General features: G+C 32.9%; 1 protein-coding gene across 4 annotated transcripts in view; it reads right to left on the bottom strand.

Moving 5' to 3' along the window:
* Positions 1 to 6,256: 6,256 nt before the first annotated feature.
* The window catches only part of LOC115434360 (androgen-dependent TFPI-regulating protein), a 16,738-nt gene continuing 5,647 nt past the window's right edge, over positions 6,257 to 17,347 (bottom strand). The window contains exons 1-7 of one of the 4 annotated variants that reach the window (XM_030156276.1): positions 14,621 to 14,735; positions 14,394 to 14,547; positions 13,278 to 13,403; positions 13,090 to 13,191; positions 9,516 to 9,631; positions 6,519 to 6,670; positions 6,257 to 6,425 (exon numbers count right to left, since the gene is read on the bottom strand). In XM_030156276.1, coding sequence (XP_030012136.1) covers positions 6,388 to 6,425; positions 6,519 to 6,670; positions 9,516 to 9,631; positions 13,090 to 13,191; positions 13,278 to 13,403; positions 14,394 to 14,546 — 687 coding nt within the window. In that variant the 5' untranslated portion in view covers position 14,547; positions 14,621 to 14,735 and the 3' untranslated portion in view covers positions 6,257 to 6,387. Of the gene's footprint in view, positions 6,426 to 6,518; positions 6,671 to 9,515; positions 9,632 to 13,089; positions 13,192 to 13,277; positions 13,404 to 14,393; positions 14,736 to 17,347 lie in introns of those variants that run through there. The other 3 variants (XM_030156277.1, XM_030156278.1, XM_030156275.1) reach the window with 3 other exon arrangements.

Here is a 17,347-nt window from a genome sequence, read left to right as displayed (position 1 = left end):
ACAAACTGCTCAAAGCTGTGATTCTAGCTTTCTGTTGATTCAAAAAAAAAAAAAGGATTATTCAGATAAATAATTTTTAAAGATTTGAATTTTGCCAAACCCCGTTAGCCCTGCGATGAACTGGCAAAATGCCCAGGGTGTACCCCACCTTCGCCCCTAAGTAGCTGGGATAGGCTCCAAGCGACCCCCATGACCCTAGTGAGGATAAAGCAGGCTCAGAAAATGAATGACTGAATATTGCCAAACCCATTTTCATTGTTTTTGCTGAAGGAAAAAAAACAAGTTTCAGGAAAAATACATATAATCATACAATTTTTACTCATTTTGGACCATCATGTCCATGTCTGGATGTAAACAAATTACTAAAAGCTGTTGCAGCATTTTTCAAACAGTATTCAGATCAATATTTTTTCCATTTTCAAAAACACCAAACCCATTTTCATTCAGTATCTATCAGATATGGCAGAGAAAGACATCAAGTTTATCACATTTCAGCAGCTCCATGTCAATATTTTAGCATTTTTGTGCAAAAATTTGTTAAAAGCAGCAGATATGAAATAAATAACACTAAATAAAAGGTTAAAAATAGAACTTGCCCACGACTTCAACTGTTTTTATGCTCTCCACGCTCATTTATTTATTTTATTTTATTTTAGTTGGTCTCAAAATGGTTGAGGTGTCGAGTCCAAGAAGTGGTTACATCCACAAATGACAGTTCAGACTTTTTCAGCTCGAGACCAAAAGCCTAATTCAGTGTTTCATCATCAGAAAATACATCATAAATGGAATACATCCACTTTTATTGATTCCTCTATGAGTCTTTTTTGCATAATTTTCGGATTCTTAGGTCATTTTTAATTTATTGCTTCTTTTACGTCACCCTGTTTGACTCACTCCTCTTTTGCTTTAATTAGGAAAATGAACTCATGTTAAAATATTATTGCTCTATATTTATTTCTGCCAACAAAACAAAAAAACAGCAAGAACTCTGACTCATTTTGGATCCAAGCCTAAGTTTGAGAAAGTCCCCCCCCCCCCCCCCCCCACACACACACACACACACATACTCCTGAAACCTGGGAAAACCCTGTTATTCATATGATTTCACAGATTTTTTGGGTGTGACATGCATGGTGCTATTTCCAGCAGACACTTATGTTAAATTGGAAACTGTCAGTCAACAACAGGCCGTTTTACGCACTGCTTTGCGTAACTTTGCGAACTCATGTGTCCCTTTGCCATCATCCAGGTATGAAATGCCACCGGTCCTGTCCTGCAGGTTTTTCTGGGGTGTTTTTCCTGTCGTTACTTATGCAGCTTTTTCTTATATTTGACTCACATCAGTTACAAATCACAGCACAAGGAGGACGAGGACCACACAGGACACATGTTGGACTTAGTGGCTGTAAGTAAACGCTCCTTTATTGTTCATTTTTTGTCATTTGAATTCAGTGTAAAAGGTAAATAACTGATTGGAGTTTGTTCTGCTCAGATCACCGTGGGCCTTCTCATCATTATAATGGTTTTTACTAAAGGACTTAAACAGGTAAGAGATGTTTTCTGTTTTTTATGTCGGTTTTATTTGTAAAAAAACCCACACATCTCACAGTGAAATATCCACATATGTGTACTTTTACTGCAGTACAAGTAACAAGTATTTCAGGTAAGGCAAGGCCGATTTATTTGTATAGCACAATTCATACCCAGGGCAGTTCACAGTGCTTTACAAAACTGAAAAACACACAATTACAATTAAAACATAAATAATAATCAAAAATAATAATTTCGGAGTTGTACTTTGCTTTTAGAGGCTAATACTGTACATTTTATTCCACTGCATGAATTACAAGTACATTTACTTAGTTATTCAGATTCTAGCATTAACACTAATTTTAATAGTAGCTTTTCTTTCTGATGCATTTATTTATTTATTTATTTATCGATCTGTTGTATTGCACTTTTAGTTTAAAGTCTCGCCAGTGTTTTCCCTCAGTTTGTAGAAAACCTATGAGCACCGGTAGAGGTTTGGAGCTTGTTTTTGACAGAGAATTGCATAGTTTTCAACAAAAAAAATACATAAATTGACATCTTTTTGGTCATTTTGCACCATTAAATCCATGTCTGAGTCTTAGGAAGATACAAAAAGAAATGGTTCTGGGTTCTTGTAAATAAAAAATCCGTATTCAGATCAATATTTTGGAAGTTTCCAAAAACTCTATAATTGTTCTCATTCAGTTTGTTTTAGATATGATAAAGAAAGACATCAAATCTGTCACATCTGAGCAGCTACATGCCAGCTTTTTGTATTTTTTATTTATTTATTTTTTTTTTTACAGACATTAAGAAAAGACCAAGAAGTTCAGATATTAACAACATCCAAAAAGATTAAAATGAAAATTGATGGACTGAAACCATTTTTTATGCTCTCCACAATGATTTGTTGTTTGTTTTTGTTTTTTTTTTAGTTCTGAACATAAACTTTCAAATGAGAGGAAAGAAGCTGTTAGTGTTGTATTAAATATAATTAAGATGAGCTTCTTGGACATTGGACCTAAAATATTAGATACTGAAACATTGACTTTAGTAGTAGTAGTAGGTCCTTAAATTATACTTTTCATTATAGTAAGAAAACTATAGTACATATTACATCAGGGTGGATTCAGGTACTTTGATCTTGATTTTTTTGGTATTTTAGGGAGGTTATTTACATTTCATCAACATGTGATTAGTCATTGGTTTGTAGTTATAAATGAGTCACTGCTCACCTGTTAAATGATCATGTGTAAGAACCGACAGTGTTGGATGTTGGATGTTCTGAGTCAGAGAGAGGAAAAAAAACAAACAAAAAGAAAAACCAAAACACCTCAATATGAAACGTATTCAAATAAATATGAGATATATATTAGATTTTCCATGTTGGGCTCTCTAAATATTAGCAGCCAAACGTGTTTTTGTGTCATTAGATGTAATTTACCTGAAATCTGAATTTTGTCCTCTGTCCTGTTCTCACTATGGATTAAATCTGGACTGTTGTTGTTGTTGTTGTTGTTGTTGACATGGAGTCACTGTATCATCTAAAAATGGTATTTTATATAGAAATACTACAAGTGTCTGTAAAATAATGGGTTAGCACATGATAACTCAGTAAGTAGAATAGATTAGAATAGACTAGAATAGAACACAATACAATAGAATACAATTAGAACAGAACAGAGCAGAATTAGAACAGAATAGACTAGACTAGACTAGACTAGAATAGACTAGACTAGACTGGACTAGACTAGACTAGACTAGAATAGACTAGACTAGAATAGAATAGAATAGAATAGAATAGAATAGAATAGAATAATTGAAATAGCAGGCGGTCTCTGCCAGCGACAGCACACTATGCAACTAATAAACAACACAATAAAATACAAACATGTGTAAATATATACAATATATAAAATTGTATGCAATACAAATATGAGCAAATTAATGATATATAACAAGGTAAAATAGTCTTAATTTTATGGTTCTTATTCAAGAAATACTACAGATTAGCTTTGGAAAAATTATCAATAATATAATTATTTTAATTAGTAAATACTTTAATGCATAAACTGAAGTATTACGTAATGTCCTAGAGTCATTTTTAGTTTTTGTTTTTTTTATCTTTTTGTCTGGTGTTATATAACCTTTATTCCATCAGCTGGAGGATGAAGATAAAATCATGACATACAACATGAAAGTTCAGGGTTTTTAAAGGTTTTGCATCACATTGATCTCAAACAAACATGAAGGACATTTATAGCAACAAGACAATATGGTGTTTGATGGAGATGAATACAGCCCTTGTGTAAATAAAAACTGAATATAATGATTGGCACATCTCATTAACCCATGTTTAAGTCACAATAGAATATAAAACCTGAGCAAACGGACCGTTTTGAGTTTGATGGAAACAGCTTTACTCATGTTCCAAAGACATATTTCCCAAAGTATGTCACTGAACTTTAACAACAGTGGTCAGACATGTGGACATGAGACCAGCTGATGGAGTTTAAGAGACAAATGTAGAATGTAAATCTAGTTTATTTATTTATTTCTGCTCCTTTTACTCAAAGAAATGACCAGACTTCCTCCATTATCGTATGAATGTAGACTTTTACTGCTTTATTTAAGGAGATGAATCTTAGAGTCACAATGGAAAAAAACCCACATGTTACGGAAACTATCCAAATGAGAGGAAGCAGGAAATAAAATGGGACTTTTGTCTTTGTTTTAATCTCCAACAGGTGAATAAACCTCATAAGTCACAGTTGCTGGAGTCGTCTACCAACGGGAAGATGGTACGTAAGAAAAAGGAAAAACAGTCATGACCTAAATATAAGGTTTAACAAAAAACAACCTTTTGTTTATTGTAATAATTTTTTGTGCTTTTTTTGTTTATTTTGTTGGTTATTTTTGGTTGTTTTTGTTCATATAGTTGATTATTTTGTTTATTTTTCTTAATTTTTTTGATCATTTTTGCTTCTTTTTGTTCACATAGTTGAGTTTTTGTTTTAGTTAATTTTATTGATTATTTTTTGCTTCTTTTTGTTCAAGTAGTTGATTATGTTGTTCGTTTTTCATTTTATTATTTAGCTTTTTTGTTGTTCATATAGTCAATTTTTTGTTCATTTTTCTTAATTTTCTTGATTACTTTTTACTTCTTTCTGTTCATATAGTTGAGTTTTTGTTCATTTTTGTTCATTTTCTTGATAATTTTTGCTTCTTTTTGTTCGCATTGATTATTTTGTTAATTTTTGTTAATTTCATTATTTTATTTTTTTCTGTTATCGTTGAGTTTTTGTTCATTGTCTTGATTATTTTTTACTTCTTTTTGTACTCATGGTTGTTTATTTTGTTCATTTAGTCGATTTTCCTATTTTTGTTCGTTCTCTCAATTTTTTTTGTTCCTTTTTCTTTATGTTGTATTGATTTTTTTTGTTTATTTTCTTCATTATTTAGTTCATTTTGACTTGAATTTACTTATTCCTCTTATTTGCAGGAGCAGAAATGATTAATGATTCAGCTACATATTAACTCAAAATGTTACATACTATTAGCTGATATGAGGTGTTTGTTTTGTGTCCAACAGAAGGATCTGAGTGAAGAAGACGTTCACCTTCTGGCTCGGATCCTTTCGGTGGGTTTAGTCGATGCGGATCCAAACTACCTCCACCATCTGAAAGGCTACAGGGATTTACACGGAGCATGAAGTTCTTCAACAGATGAATTCACACAAGTTATTGGAAAAAAAACCCCAAAAACAAAACAGTTGTTTTTTGACGTCAGATCGAGGCTGTTCAGCATCAAGTCAAGTTGTTCATTTATGTCATGACGGATGGAAAATGATCCTCAGTGTCGAGGTTAAACATGACTTTGGAGAGACTTTATGTCTGGAACATGTGACTGCATCGGTCGGAAAAGAAGTGGAAGTGAATGATTTAATAATGCAGAAAATGACAGAATCACGAATGTACAGCTCTACCTTCAAGATCTGACCGGTTTTCATTCAACTTCTTCATTTTATAGATTTGTTTTGTGTTAATTTCCTTTAATTTTGTTGATGGTTTTTTTTTTTTTGTTTTTTTTTTTTTTGCATTTTTTGTTAATTTGGTTAATTATTTTGCTCATTTTCTCTTCTTTTTTTGTTAATTTCTGTTAATTTTGTTTATTTTCTTTGCATTTTTTGCTCATTTTGTTAATTATTTTTGGCTCATTTTTTGTTGTTATTTTATTGACTTTTTTTTCTTCATTTATGTTCATTTTATTTTTTATTTTTTTTACTTAATTTTTTGGCATTCTTTTGTTTATTTTGTTAATTATTTTTCTTATTTTCTCTTCTTTTTTTGTTAATTTCTGTTAATTTTGTAGATTTTTCTTGCTTTCTTTACATTTTTATTTTATTTTGTTAATTATTTTTTCATTTTCTCTTGGATTTTTGTTAATTTCTGCTTTTTTATTGACTTTTTTCTTCATTTATGTTCATTTTATTGATTTTCTTTTTGGTTCATCATATTGCTGTTTTTTTGTTTTCATTGTTGTTCATTTTATTAGTTATTTTGAAGGATGGGTTTTATGAGCATCTAGAAAAATGTTCAATCCATTTATCCCCTTCTGCTCCAAATCCCCTCATTAATTTTATGAAGAACATCATTTAATACATTTATTAAATGTTAACTCAGAAAAAAAAAAACAAAATGTGAAAATATGCACAGGAGGACCACACTGATGTGAATGGATCTTTCTTTATTAGTGTTGATTTAATTTAATTTACTTAAAAACACTTTTATTACTGTAACATTTATATGAAAAAGAGGATATGTTTGTATGTCAGTCACTCCTTTAAGAATCTGAGGATCATTTTACTTTTACTGTTGTTTCACTCATGTCTTTACCTGCAATAAGAAAAGGAAGAAGAAGAAGAAAAGAGGGAGATTAGAGACACATTTACAGGTTTTGACATGCTTTTTTTTGTAAATGTTTCTCACCCCATACGTGGCTGTTGAGTTTGTCTCCTAAGACGTAGAGTAAAGTCACCACTGACATGTTAAAGAAGAAAAAGCCCATCAGACCTGCAGAGCTGAAGTGTCCGAGGAGGGGGTAAACCCAAATGCCCACCGACATGTAAACCCATATGATCCTGCAGGAAGGGACACAAACAGTCAGTATCAGCGCGTCCATCGGTTCAGCGTGTGCTCAGAGAACGGGTTTTTCTTGTACAAACGTTCACCATCGGACACATTCCCCTCATAACTGCAACAACACAAACTGTAACGGACGTGTACTTCAAATATATCACCCTCTATGCGTACATTCTGTTCATGTTTTCAGAGTGTGAGTGCAGACGATTACAGGAGGTTTTACAGTTTTAGGCCTGAGGCTGACTGGAGGTGAATGAACAGAACAGACGCTCAGGACGAGTTTCAACGAGTTACAGTAAAGATCCAAGACACATTAGTAAAGTTTAGGCACAATCGAATAAAACTACAGCACATTTATATGAACTACAGCTAAGATGAGGCTAAAAATCCAAAGAACTGTTAAAAATACAGGTTCAGATTAAATTAATTTGTATTATTTTTGTATTATGACATTTCTCTTAAAAACAGCAGATACAATTGTTTAGAACTAAAGCTAAGATGAAGCTAAAAAATCAAACAAACTGTTAAAAATGCAGGTTCGGATTCTATTAATTAGTCATTTTTAAAAATAACTTTTTTCCTAAAAACAGTCGATACAATTGTTTAGAACTAAAGCTAAGACGAAGCTAAAAAAAAATCAAGCAAGCTGTTAAAAATACAAGTTCAGATTCTATTAATTAGTCTTTTTTTTACTATAACTTTTCTCTTAAAAACAGCCGATACAATTATTTAGAACTAAAACTGAGATGAAGCTAAAAAATCAAACAAACTGTTAAAAATGCAGGTTCGGATTCAATTAATTAGTCTTTTTTTATTATAACTTTTCTCTTAAAAACAGCAGATACAATTGTTTAGAACTAAATCTAAAATAAAGCAAAAAAAAATCAAACAAAGTGTTAAAAATGCAGGTTCAGATTCTTAATTAGTCCTTTTTTTTATTATAACTTTTCACTTAAAAACAGTAGATACAATTGTTTATAACTAAAATTAAGATGAAGCTAAAAAAATCAAACAAACTGTTAAAAATGCAGGTTCGGATTCTATTAATTAGTCATTTTTAAAACTAACTTTTCTCCTAAAAACAGCCCATACAATTGTTTAGAACAGGACTTTCAAATTCATTTTAGTTCAAGGGCCACTTTCAGCCCAAGATGATCTCAAGTAAAATAATAACAGTGAAAAAAAGTAAAATTATATGAAGAAAATGTTTATGTATACAAAAAATCTGAATAACACAAATAACCTGAAATGTCTTAAGGAAAATAAAGTGCAATTTTACCCATATTCTGCCTCAGTTTATCATTTACACATGTGCGTTACAACTTACATTACAATTACAAATACACAAAACATTTATTAACAGGCTGGGACGCCAATAAGGGGGGGCGGGGGGGTAAGCATGACAAATTTATGGGGCCCAGTAGTTGAGGGGGGCCCATAGAGCAGTGGAGGGGGCCCAGTGGGTATAGAAGTTGTGGAAATTTTGGGCACGATCTGCTGCATAAGAGAGGTGTAGAAGTCGGGAGGCGAATGTTGACAGAATGTTAAGTTTCGTTTTCACAGTATCGTATGTGACGTTGTGTATGTACTGCACCCCCAGGTACATAACCCCCCCGTCACCCGTCCGACAGATTGAGAAATTGAGAAGATAGTCAATTTATGTAGAGTCCACAACGGTCATGCTGTCATGGGACCCATAACTGGTAGTGTTAATATTCTCATGTTTTATTCCAGGTTTCATTCAACACATGTCAGATGTTTTTAATTGTTTGTGTTGCTTCTTGTCATGGGGTCAGAGGTCACAATAAATGGAGACTTTAACTTTTACAAGACATTTAGTTCAATTTTTTGAATGTCTTTTAACTATGCATGTTTTTACTGTATTTTGTTGCGGTATGTGAAAAAAAGATGAGGAATGAATATGTACGATCACTTAAATCCAGCGAAAACAACAAAGATAAAGGTATTAAAACTTTTGCACTGTACTATATTTTGCTTTTCCTCCAGTTTTCTACATTTTGATATAACCTTTGAATTTAGAAGAGCTAAAAACAAAAAAAAGGGATTAAAATGAGATGCATTCGTGCAACTCTAGTGATTAACCCTTTCATGCACGAATTATGAGAACCTTAATCAAAAATTTTTCCTGAGTGTTTTTATTCCTCTTTAGGCATGAAAAAAACAATGTGATAGAAAATTTTCTTCTGAAAAATAAATAAAAAATAAATAAATAAAATAAAAATAATTTTAAAAAACCCAAAAAATAAAAATACATTAAAAAAGTAATAATGACAAAAAAATTCTTATGAATCTTTTCATGAAGTTGCAAAAATATCCACTCCGCTGGACACCACACGTTTAATTTTTGACGCACAGAAACATGTATTTACTGATAAATTGTGTGAAAACTGTGGGGAAGGCTTGTGATTCTGGGGGTTTATCCTCAGGAGAGATCTACATAATGTTACCAATTCATGTCAGAAAAGATATGTAGTGTCTTAAAACTTTAATAAAGATATGTGTAAAGAAAAAACAAAAACAAAAAAACAACAAAAAGAACAACAAAATCCATGAATATACAAGAGAACAGCTGTAGAAAAGCTGTCCACTGTAGTGACCACTATGCACAAAAGGATTAATTCAGCTAAATCTATAAATTTATTTCTTATTAAAGTAATGATTTACATTCCTTAATACATAGATTGTTCACTTACTCTTTATTTAACCTTTGTTTATCCCACTGAGATACAACATCTCAGGTATAAAACACATTAAATACAAAAACACAGCATAAAAAAGCCAGTAAAAGATGAGTAAAAGAGAAGAAAAGGAAGTAAGCCTTACCAGGATAAATATGACAAACCCACGACGCCCAGCGCTGTCAAAGCGTGTTTAATGTTGGGATAAATGTGAGGTTGTACCAAGACTTCTCCAAGTAGAACGGGAAGGACGAATGTGTGCTGAAGAAACAGAAACAACTGGATTTAAGGAAGGATTTAAGACAGAACACTTTTAAAGGTTCAGTGTTTAAACTCATAAAGTCCCAAACATCAACCACTGAACAAAAGCATCTACTGATCCTATCAATACATGTCAGTAATGGGTGTAAAGTACAGTTCTTCATCTTTTCATGGTCATCAGATATGACCCATTTGGATGTTCAGAGGCTCCGTAGTTACCATGGAAACACCGTTATCTTCTACAACATTGATTCACCAGTAAAACCCACGGAGTTGGATCAATGACAGTGGATGGACACGCTGGGTTTATGTTCAATTAATGATATATTTTGCCAAAAAAGTCGCTTTTTCTTCCATTTTCTCTGTTTTTGATAGAATAACCTTCAACTTTAACCTGAGTTTTAATGAACATCAACATGATCAGTAAATCAAAAATAGGAAAATACCTGATTTTCAGTGAAAAAATGTAAAACAGAGGTTAATATTATAATAAATACTGATAAATCACTTAAGAAAGGTTTAATATAGAGAAAAATTCATTTGGGAACTGACATAAAAGCAGCTCTGGGTCTTTATGGGTTAATATTCAGTGAACTCTAGTGGTGAAGTTACAGACTGTATTAAACTTTATAGCCCCAGACCTCGCAGACGGTGGCCATAAACACCTGAAATCCCCCATTAGAGCCAAAGGTGTTTCGTAGTTTTTATGTAGATCATCACAGAAGCAACACGGCAGCTCCCATAACTGTAATGATTATAAATAAACCATTCATTCGGTCTGTTCAGACTACTTCCTACAGTTTGGGATTTTTGGATCAAGATGAAAATGACACAAAAGATGCAAAATAAAAACAATTTTTAAAAAAGATGTTGCAAGAAAAAACTGCATAAAAGATGTGAAGTGTAAGAGCTGTACAAAATAATATTAACATAGACTTTGAAAAGTGTTTCTAACTGTAGAAGAATTAATAAAAACATTGATCTATCATAACTCTTGATGCATATTTCTGTCCAGAGGAAACACTGAATTATACTTTTGGATAACAAATAAATTAAGGGCCAATATATATAAATATTTATTATTACTGTGAGAAAAAAGTCAGAATTCTGAGGAAAATTCAGAATTCTGACTTTAATCACAAAATTTTGACTTTTTTCTCAAACGAGCAAAAGGTGACTGAATGTTATGTTTCAACACTTGTGTGCATAAATTTGAAGAAAAAGCCACTGATATCGGTTTCCCTTCCTTTTGCTCATTTAGTACTGAAATGTCTTCCTCTGGAACCCCTCAGATGTGTAAAAAGTTATTGAAATCCATCATCATATCAGCCTGCTGTACCCCTCCTGTATGCCATAAAGCAAAAATGACACTATCCCTGAATGTCAAAATGTACGTATTTATTTATTTTCAGAATTCTGACTTTTTTCTCAGAACAATAATGAAAAATGTATAATGAACCTTAATTTTTTTTTTTTTTCCAGTGGCCCTAATCCTCTTCTGTAGTATGTGGAACCCGAAACAAACTGAAACAAATTTTTGCTCTTCACAAACTAACTAAAACTAACTGAAACTAATTTTTTGTTTTTCACACGCTAACTAAAAGTAACTGAAACTATTTTTTTGTTTTTCACAAACTAACTAAAACTAACTGAAACTAATTTTTGTTTTTCACAAACTAACTAAAACTAACTGAAACTAACTGAAACTAATTTTTGTTTTTCACAAACTAACTAAAACTAACTAAAACTATCTAAAACAAACTGAAACTAATCTTTACTCTTCACAAATTCATCCCATGGGCCCAGACTGGAACCTTTGTTGGGCCAGTTTTGGGCCACGGCCCACATGTTTGCCACCCCTGCCTTATAAAAATCTCACCCTGTTCCATAAACCTGGTGTTTTCCTCATTATTCCACAACTGGTTCAATCTTATGTCACCACAAACAGCCACATTTTCCTGACCCTAATATGAAGGTTTAGTCAACAATGCAATTACCCAACATGACTATTTATAAGTGATCCCTCCTCCTCCCAAACCAGGTATTTGTTGTGTTTCTTTACAACAATCCTTTATCTATTTCTTTTGTTTGTTTGTTTTTGTCATGTTATTTACTGTAGGACTGTATCTCCTGTATATCTGTAAATATAAGGGTGCTTTTATGAAACTGGTCCTAAAAACAGGACAGAGGGGCTAAAAATTCAAACCAGATGTAGACTAATGTTATGAAGCAAGTTTGGAAGCACTTTGGGTCTATTTTAAAAATAAATACCTACTGAGATGAAAGAGAAACTATATTTCAGATAAAACAGATTTTTATAGTATTTTACATTATTTTTGATACAAAAAATCTGCATGTAACAGTCAAAAGGACACGAAAATTACACACTACTATTTTTTTTCCTTAATATCTCAGGTACATTCTGGGAATTGAACTAATTATTCACGGCAGAGTGTTTCACAGAAATGACTACTGTTACAAAATCATTCGCAATTTATATGCGTTTAACTGGGCAGGTTCTGTATGTAACACCAGTGGACACAATGAGTTACATACAAAACCTGGATTGAGACTGAGATTGATGAAAAACCCACGTATGGATTAGAAAAACCACTAGGATCGACACATTTAACACTGTGTCTTATTTAACGTGCTATATAAGACCATTTACAGCCATGTTTTCAGATCTAATGCACTGACGCCTAGATAGGTTTTCATGTCCTAATTTTGGTCCTATTTTTGGCCCCAATATTTTATTAAAAATGCATTAATCATGGGATGGCTCAGAGCAAGAGTATAATTTTTTTTTTGCATTTATCTGAGGTCATCATTAGGTCCATCCTGAGGCTAAATATGTCTAGATTTCCCTTTTATTATTGCAGTGGTTCCAGACCTTTTTTGGCTCCTGACCCCAGTTTAACATCACACATTTCTGTCGACCCCAGACATTCAAAACAGAGACTTTTTTGGGGGCTAAAATTAATTTTTCTTTGATCATGTAATAGTTTGCTATACTATGTTGCAAATAAATGTTAATTTTAGACAACATTTAGGCTATATAATGTAAATTTTTATTAGTAAGTTTTAATTATTTAATTTTTAAAAATAAATTATTACAAATTTCTGTCGACCCCAGACATTCAAAACAGAGACTTTTTTTTTGCTAAAATTAATTTGTTTTTGATCGTGTAATAGTTTGCTATAATATGTTGCAAATAAACGTTAATTTTAGGCAACATTTAGGCTATATAATGTAAATTTTTATTCATAAGTTTTAATTTTTTTATCAATTACTAGAAATTTCAGGTGACCCCATTTGAATTCCAGGCGACCCAACGTCCCAACACCGAGGTTGAAAATCACTGTATTATTGGGTCTAAAAAGCTGAAAAAGTACCAGATACCAAAATAAACCCTGTTTCATAGAAGCACCCAAATGTAAAATGCATGTTGACAGACCATGGCGTGGTTCATCCAAGGAGGGAAGAAAGCGTCGATAGATGCCGGGTAGACCAACTCTCTGTCGTAGGCGAAGATGGACCAGAAGAGCACAACGACAAACTACACAAGACGAAAAAACACAAGTTTAATCCAGAATACATGAAGTATTTAGCGATCACAAAAGAGCCAGTGGTGAAGCTCCTCACCATGCCCACTGGGAAGGCGAAAACAGCAAACAGACGGTCTTTCCATCTGTTCAGGGAACTCCCACACGTCTTCCCCGGTTGAAGATCATTCACTGCAGCCAGGCCGAAGAACGCCATCTGCAGCAGCTGCAACACCACAAGCAGATATTATATTATACTGACCTTCCTCCAAATATGTGTGTATGTGTATATATATATATATATATATATATATATATACAGGGATTTGAAAATGCACCACTCAATCTGAATTTAGAGACCCAGTGGTACTTCTGTGACAGCTCCTACATGAATTTGTCTTTGTTTAACCTTTATGCAATTTATCACCATTAATTATAATATTATATTCTGCAATTTTGCATTTTTTCAGTGAAAATCAGGTATTTTCCTATGTTTAATTCACTGATCATGTAGATGTTCATAAAAGCTCAGAGTAAATCCAAAGGTTATTCTGTTAAAACTGAAGAAAAAGTGACTTCATCAGCAAATCTCTCATTAACTGATCATAAACCCAGTGTGTCCATCCACTGTCATTGATCCAACTCCATGGGTTTTACTGGTGAATCAATGTGGTAGAAGATGATGGTGTTTCCATGGTAACTACAGAGCCTCTGAAGGTCCAAATGGGTCATATCTGATGACCATGAAAAGATGAAGAACTGTATTTTATGTGAAATATTTCAAAATGTTGATAAGTTTAGTGGTTCAGAAGTTATTAAACATTTTAGATCAGTAGATGATTTTGGTGTTTGGGTTTTTATGGGTTAAAATAAGAAGAAATAGATAGATAGATAGATAGATAGATAGATAGATAGATAGATAGATAGATAGATAGATAGATAGATAGATAGATAGATAGATAGATAGATAGATAGATAGATAGATAGATAGATAGATAGATAGATAGATAGATAGATAGATAGATAGATAGATAGATAGATAGATAGATAGATATTGAACACAAAAGCAAACACACAATACATAATAAATTATACTGTAAATATAAAACCAGAATTGATTAAAAAAAAAAAATCTGGACCCTCAGACACTACTGTGTAACAGTAAGTGTAATGTGTAAAATAAAAGTCGACTCTGACATGTAGAAAACAGACTCACCAGGTTCAGGAATGTCAGATACTTCCACGGTCCTCCATAAACAAAGATTCCTTTGGGCAGCTCCTCTCCATCCTTCGCAGCCATACTTTGAACCACAAAAGCGTACCAGCTGAACGCACAGAGGTGGAACACCGTCCTCAGGGTCGGGGACATTCTGAAATGTCACTGAAAAATACAGGAAATAAATAAAATGTACTGTAAAATAAATGAAATCTACTGTAAACTACTTTAAATCCACTGTTGTAGTGCGGTCAGAGTTTCCCTTCAGACTCAGTGGAGGCTTTTTACAGATTAGTGTTCTGCACCATGGGCTTTTCAAGACGTTTCAGACAACAGGTCCACTGTTGATTATGAGGCGAAGCAGTGATTCTTTCATAACCCACATGTGACCTATGGCTGTTACGTCCACAGTCAGATTAGTCAGCGTCACGGTGTTTGGCAACAGGAGCACCAAGAAGTAAACCTAGTAAAGAACGTAAGCACAGACACAGAGTCATTCTAACATGTTGGCTATTGTATGTTGTCATTAGTTTAGTTTTCCTATTGCATATTATTATTATTATAACTACTTACTTACATACTTATATCACTTATATAGATCCTTTATCTAACCAGGTAAAAAAAAAAAAAAAAGCCTCGTTGAGATTGCAAATCTCATTTTCAAGAGTGACCTGGCCAAGAAAAGCAGCATAACGCACAGTTTCTAACAAAACAAGACATAATCAACACATATTACAAAAACTTACAATCGATAATTACAAAACAATCATCTGTGCTAGTTTAATAACAGTTACATTGACCTAGCTCATTGATTTCACGCTCCTTTAACTTCCTGAGCCCCAGGAAATGTCAGCAAAGTACCAGCTTTTTTTGTTTTTTTATTAAATAAGTGCCTATATTGGAAACATCATGATGCAACAGTTTTTTCAGATGCAGTTTTTAAATTTTTATGGAATGTCCTTTGTGGTGGACAGTTTTCATTTCTTTTTTTGTATAGAGTTGTGAAACTGGTTGTGGTCTGAGGAGGTTAAAATAGCTTTAAATTCACCTATAGTAACAAGTTCAGGTAGATGTAGGTTGTTTAGCAGGGTGTTCCATGCGGGGGGGGGCGCATACTGCTGTTGGTTTTTCCGCATATAAGTACAGAGGTAAGATGGGAGGAGCCCGAGAATACATTTGTAAATGAAAATCAACTGATGAGACCACCTGCGAACATACAGAGAAGGGAATCCAGCCGCAGCATACAAAGCACAATGGTGAACTTATATATAGTTGTTATGAATACGATTACTGTTATTACTTTATTACCTCTACTATTGTGATCACTTTGCTTTGTGTGTTTGCATGCGTGCGTGTTTATTTGTCCGTTTGCAAGATAACTCAAAAAGTTATGGATGGATTTTCAGGAAATTTTCAGGAAATGTTGATACTGGCACAAGGAAGAAATGTTTAAATTTTGGTAGTGATGGGGGGGGGGGGCAGATCTGTCTTGGCAGAGGTCTGCACTAGCGGAGGTCTGTGCTCTCTGAGTGCTTTTCTTGTTATAACTTTAAAAATCTGTAAAATAAATGGTAAAAAATTCTGTTAAATTACAGATTTTTTTACAGTGTACTTTTTTTCCAATAAAGAGAATTATTTAATGTAAAAAAGCCAAAACATTTACTTTCCTGGGTCTCTGGATATTATTATGGTTATTATTATTATTATTATTATTATTATTATTATTATTATTATTATTATTATGCTCATCTAATAGTGAATCTCGGAATGCTGACTTTTTTCTCAGAATAATAGTATAAAAAGAATACACTGGACCTTAATGTTTTTTCCCCCAGTGGCCCTAATCCTCCTCTGTACATTTGTTATATGATTAAACTCTGTATTTAATTTTAGGATTGACTGCTGCTGTTCCTCTCATACTCACTTGTTTTTCCTGTAAAGCAGATCATAAACACCTCATAAATCTAGTATAAAGTCAATACTGTCAAATCTGTCACTGTCTCTACTGCATCTCACACATCCCAGTGTTAGATAATAGTCTGGGAAAGTTAAATAATTATAGAAAACACACTGTCTGCTGGGTAATAAACACAGCTGTATGTAGATCCGGTTTGGCCTGAGGGAGGCATCAGACGCCGACGTTAACTGAACTGAACTGAACACGAAAGAGTCGCTGAGTGAAAACACGTACAGGCCTAAAGAATGCAGCCATTGTAAACCAGGCTACGGTAACTAATCTGATTAAGATCATTATACAGATTATGCAAAAGGCAAATAACCGTCAGAGGACCGACATCAGACCATTTCAATAAGTGGAAAAAAATACATTAAACACCATTCAACTCAAAAATAGTTCTAATAGAGCTAATCAGACTGGACTCATTTAACCCATAAAGACCCAAACAGCCACAATCACATCCTGATGTAAACTGTTTTATACCTGTTGATCCATTAATCTGATCAATACATGTAAATAACTGGTGTAAAATACAGTTCTTCATCTTTTCATGGTCATCAGATACGACCCATATGGACGTTCGGAGGCTCTGTAGTTACCGTGGAAACACCGTCATCTTCTACAACATTGATTTATTTGTGAGATTTTATGAACATGGACACGATCAGTAAATTAAATATAGGAAAATGCCTGCTTTTTACTGAAAAGTGCAAAATACATAAGATAATATTATAATAAACAGTGATAAATCACCTTAGAAAGGTTTAACAAAGAGAAAATTTGATTTGGAAACTGCCACTAAAGTAGCACTGGGTCTTTATGGGTTAATAATGTGAAGTCATGAATCCCCACAAATGGTTCTTTTTTTAATTTTTATTTTTTAAATTATTTTTATATACTTTATTTATTTTTATTTTTATTTTTTTGTTTTTAATTTAATTTTATTATTATTATTATTATTATTATTTGGAAACTGCCACAAAAGTAGCACTGGGTC

Source organism: Sphaeramia orbicularis, chromosome 15 (genome assembly GCF_902148855.1).
Source record: "Sphaeramia orbicularis chromosome 15, fSphaOr1.1, whole genome shotgun sequence".
In the NCBI taxonomy this organism is placed as follows: Eukaryota; Metazoa; Chordata; class Actinopteri; order Kurtiformes; family Apogonidae; genus Sphaeramia; species Sphaeramia orbicularis.
Note: the sequence above shows the minus strand (reverse complement) of the source record. Positions and strands in the feature narration are given on the sequence as shown.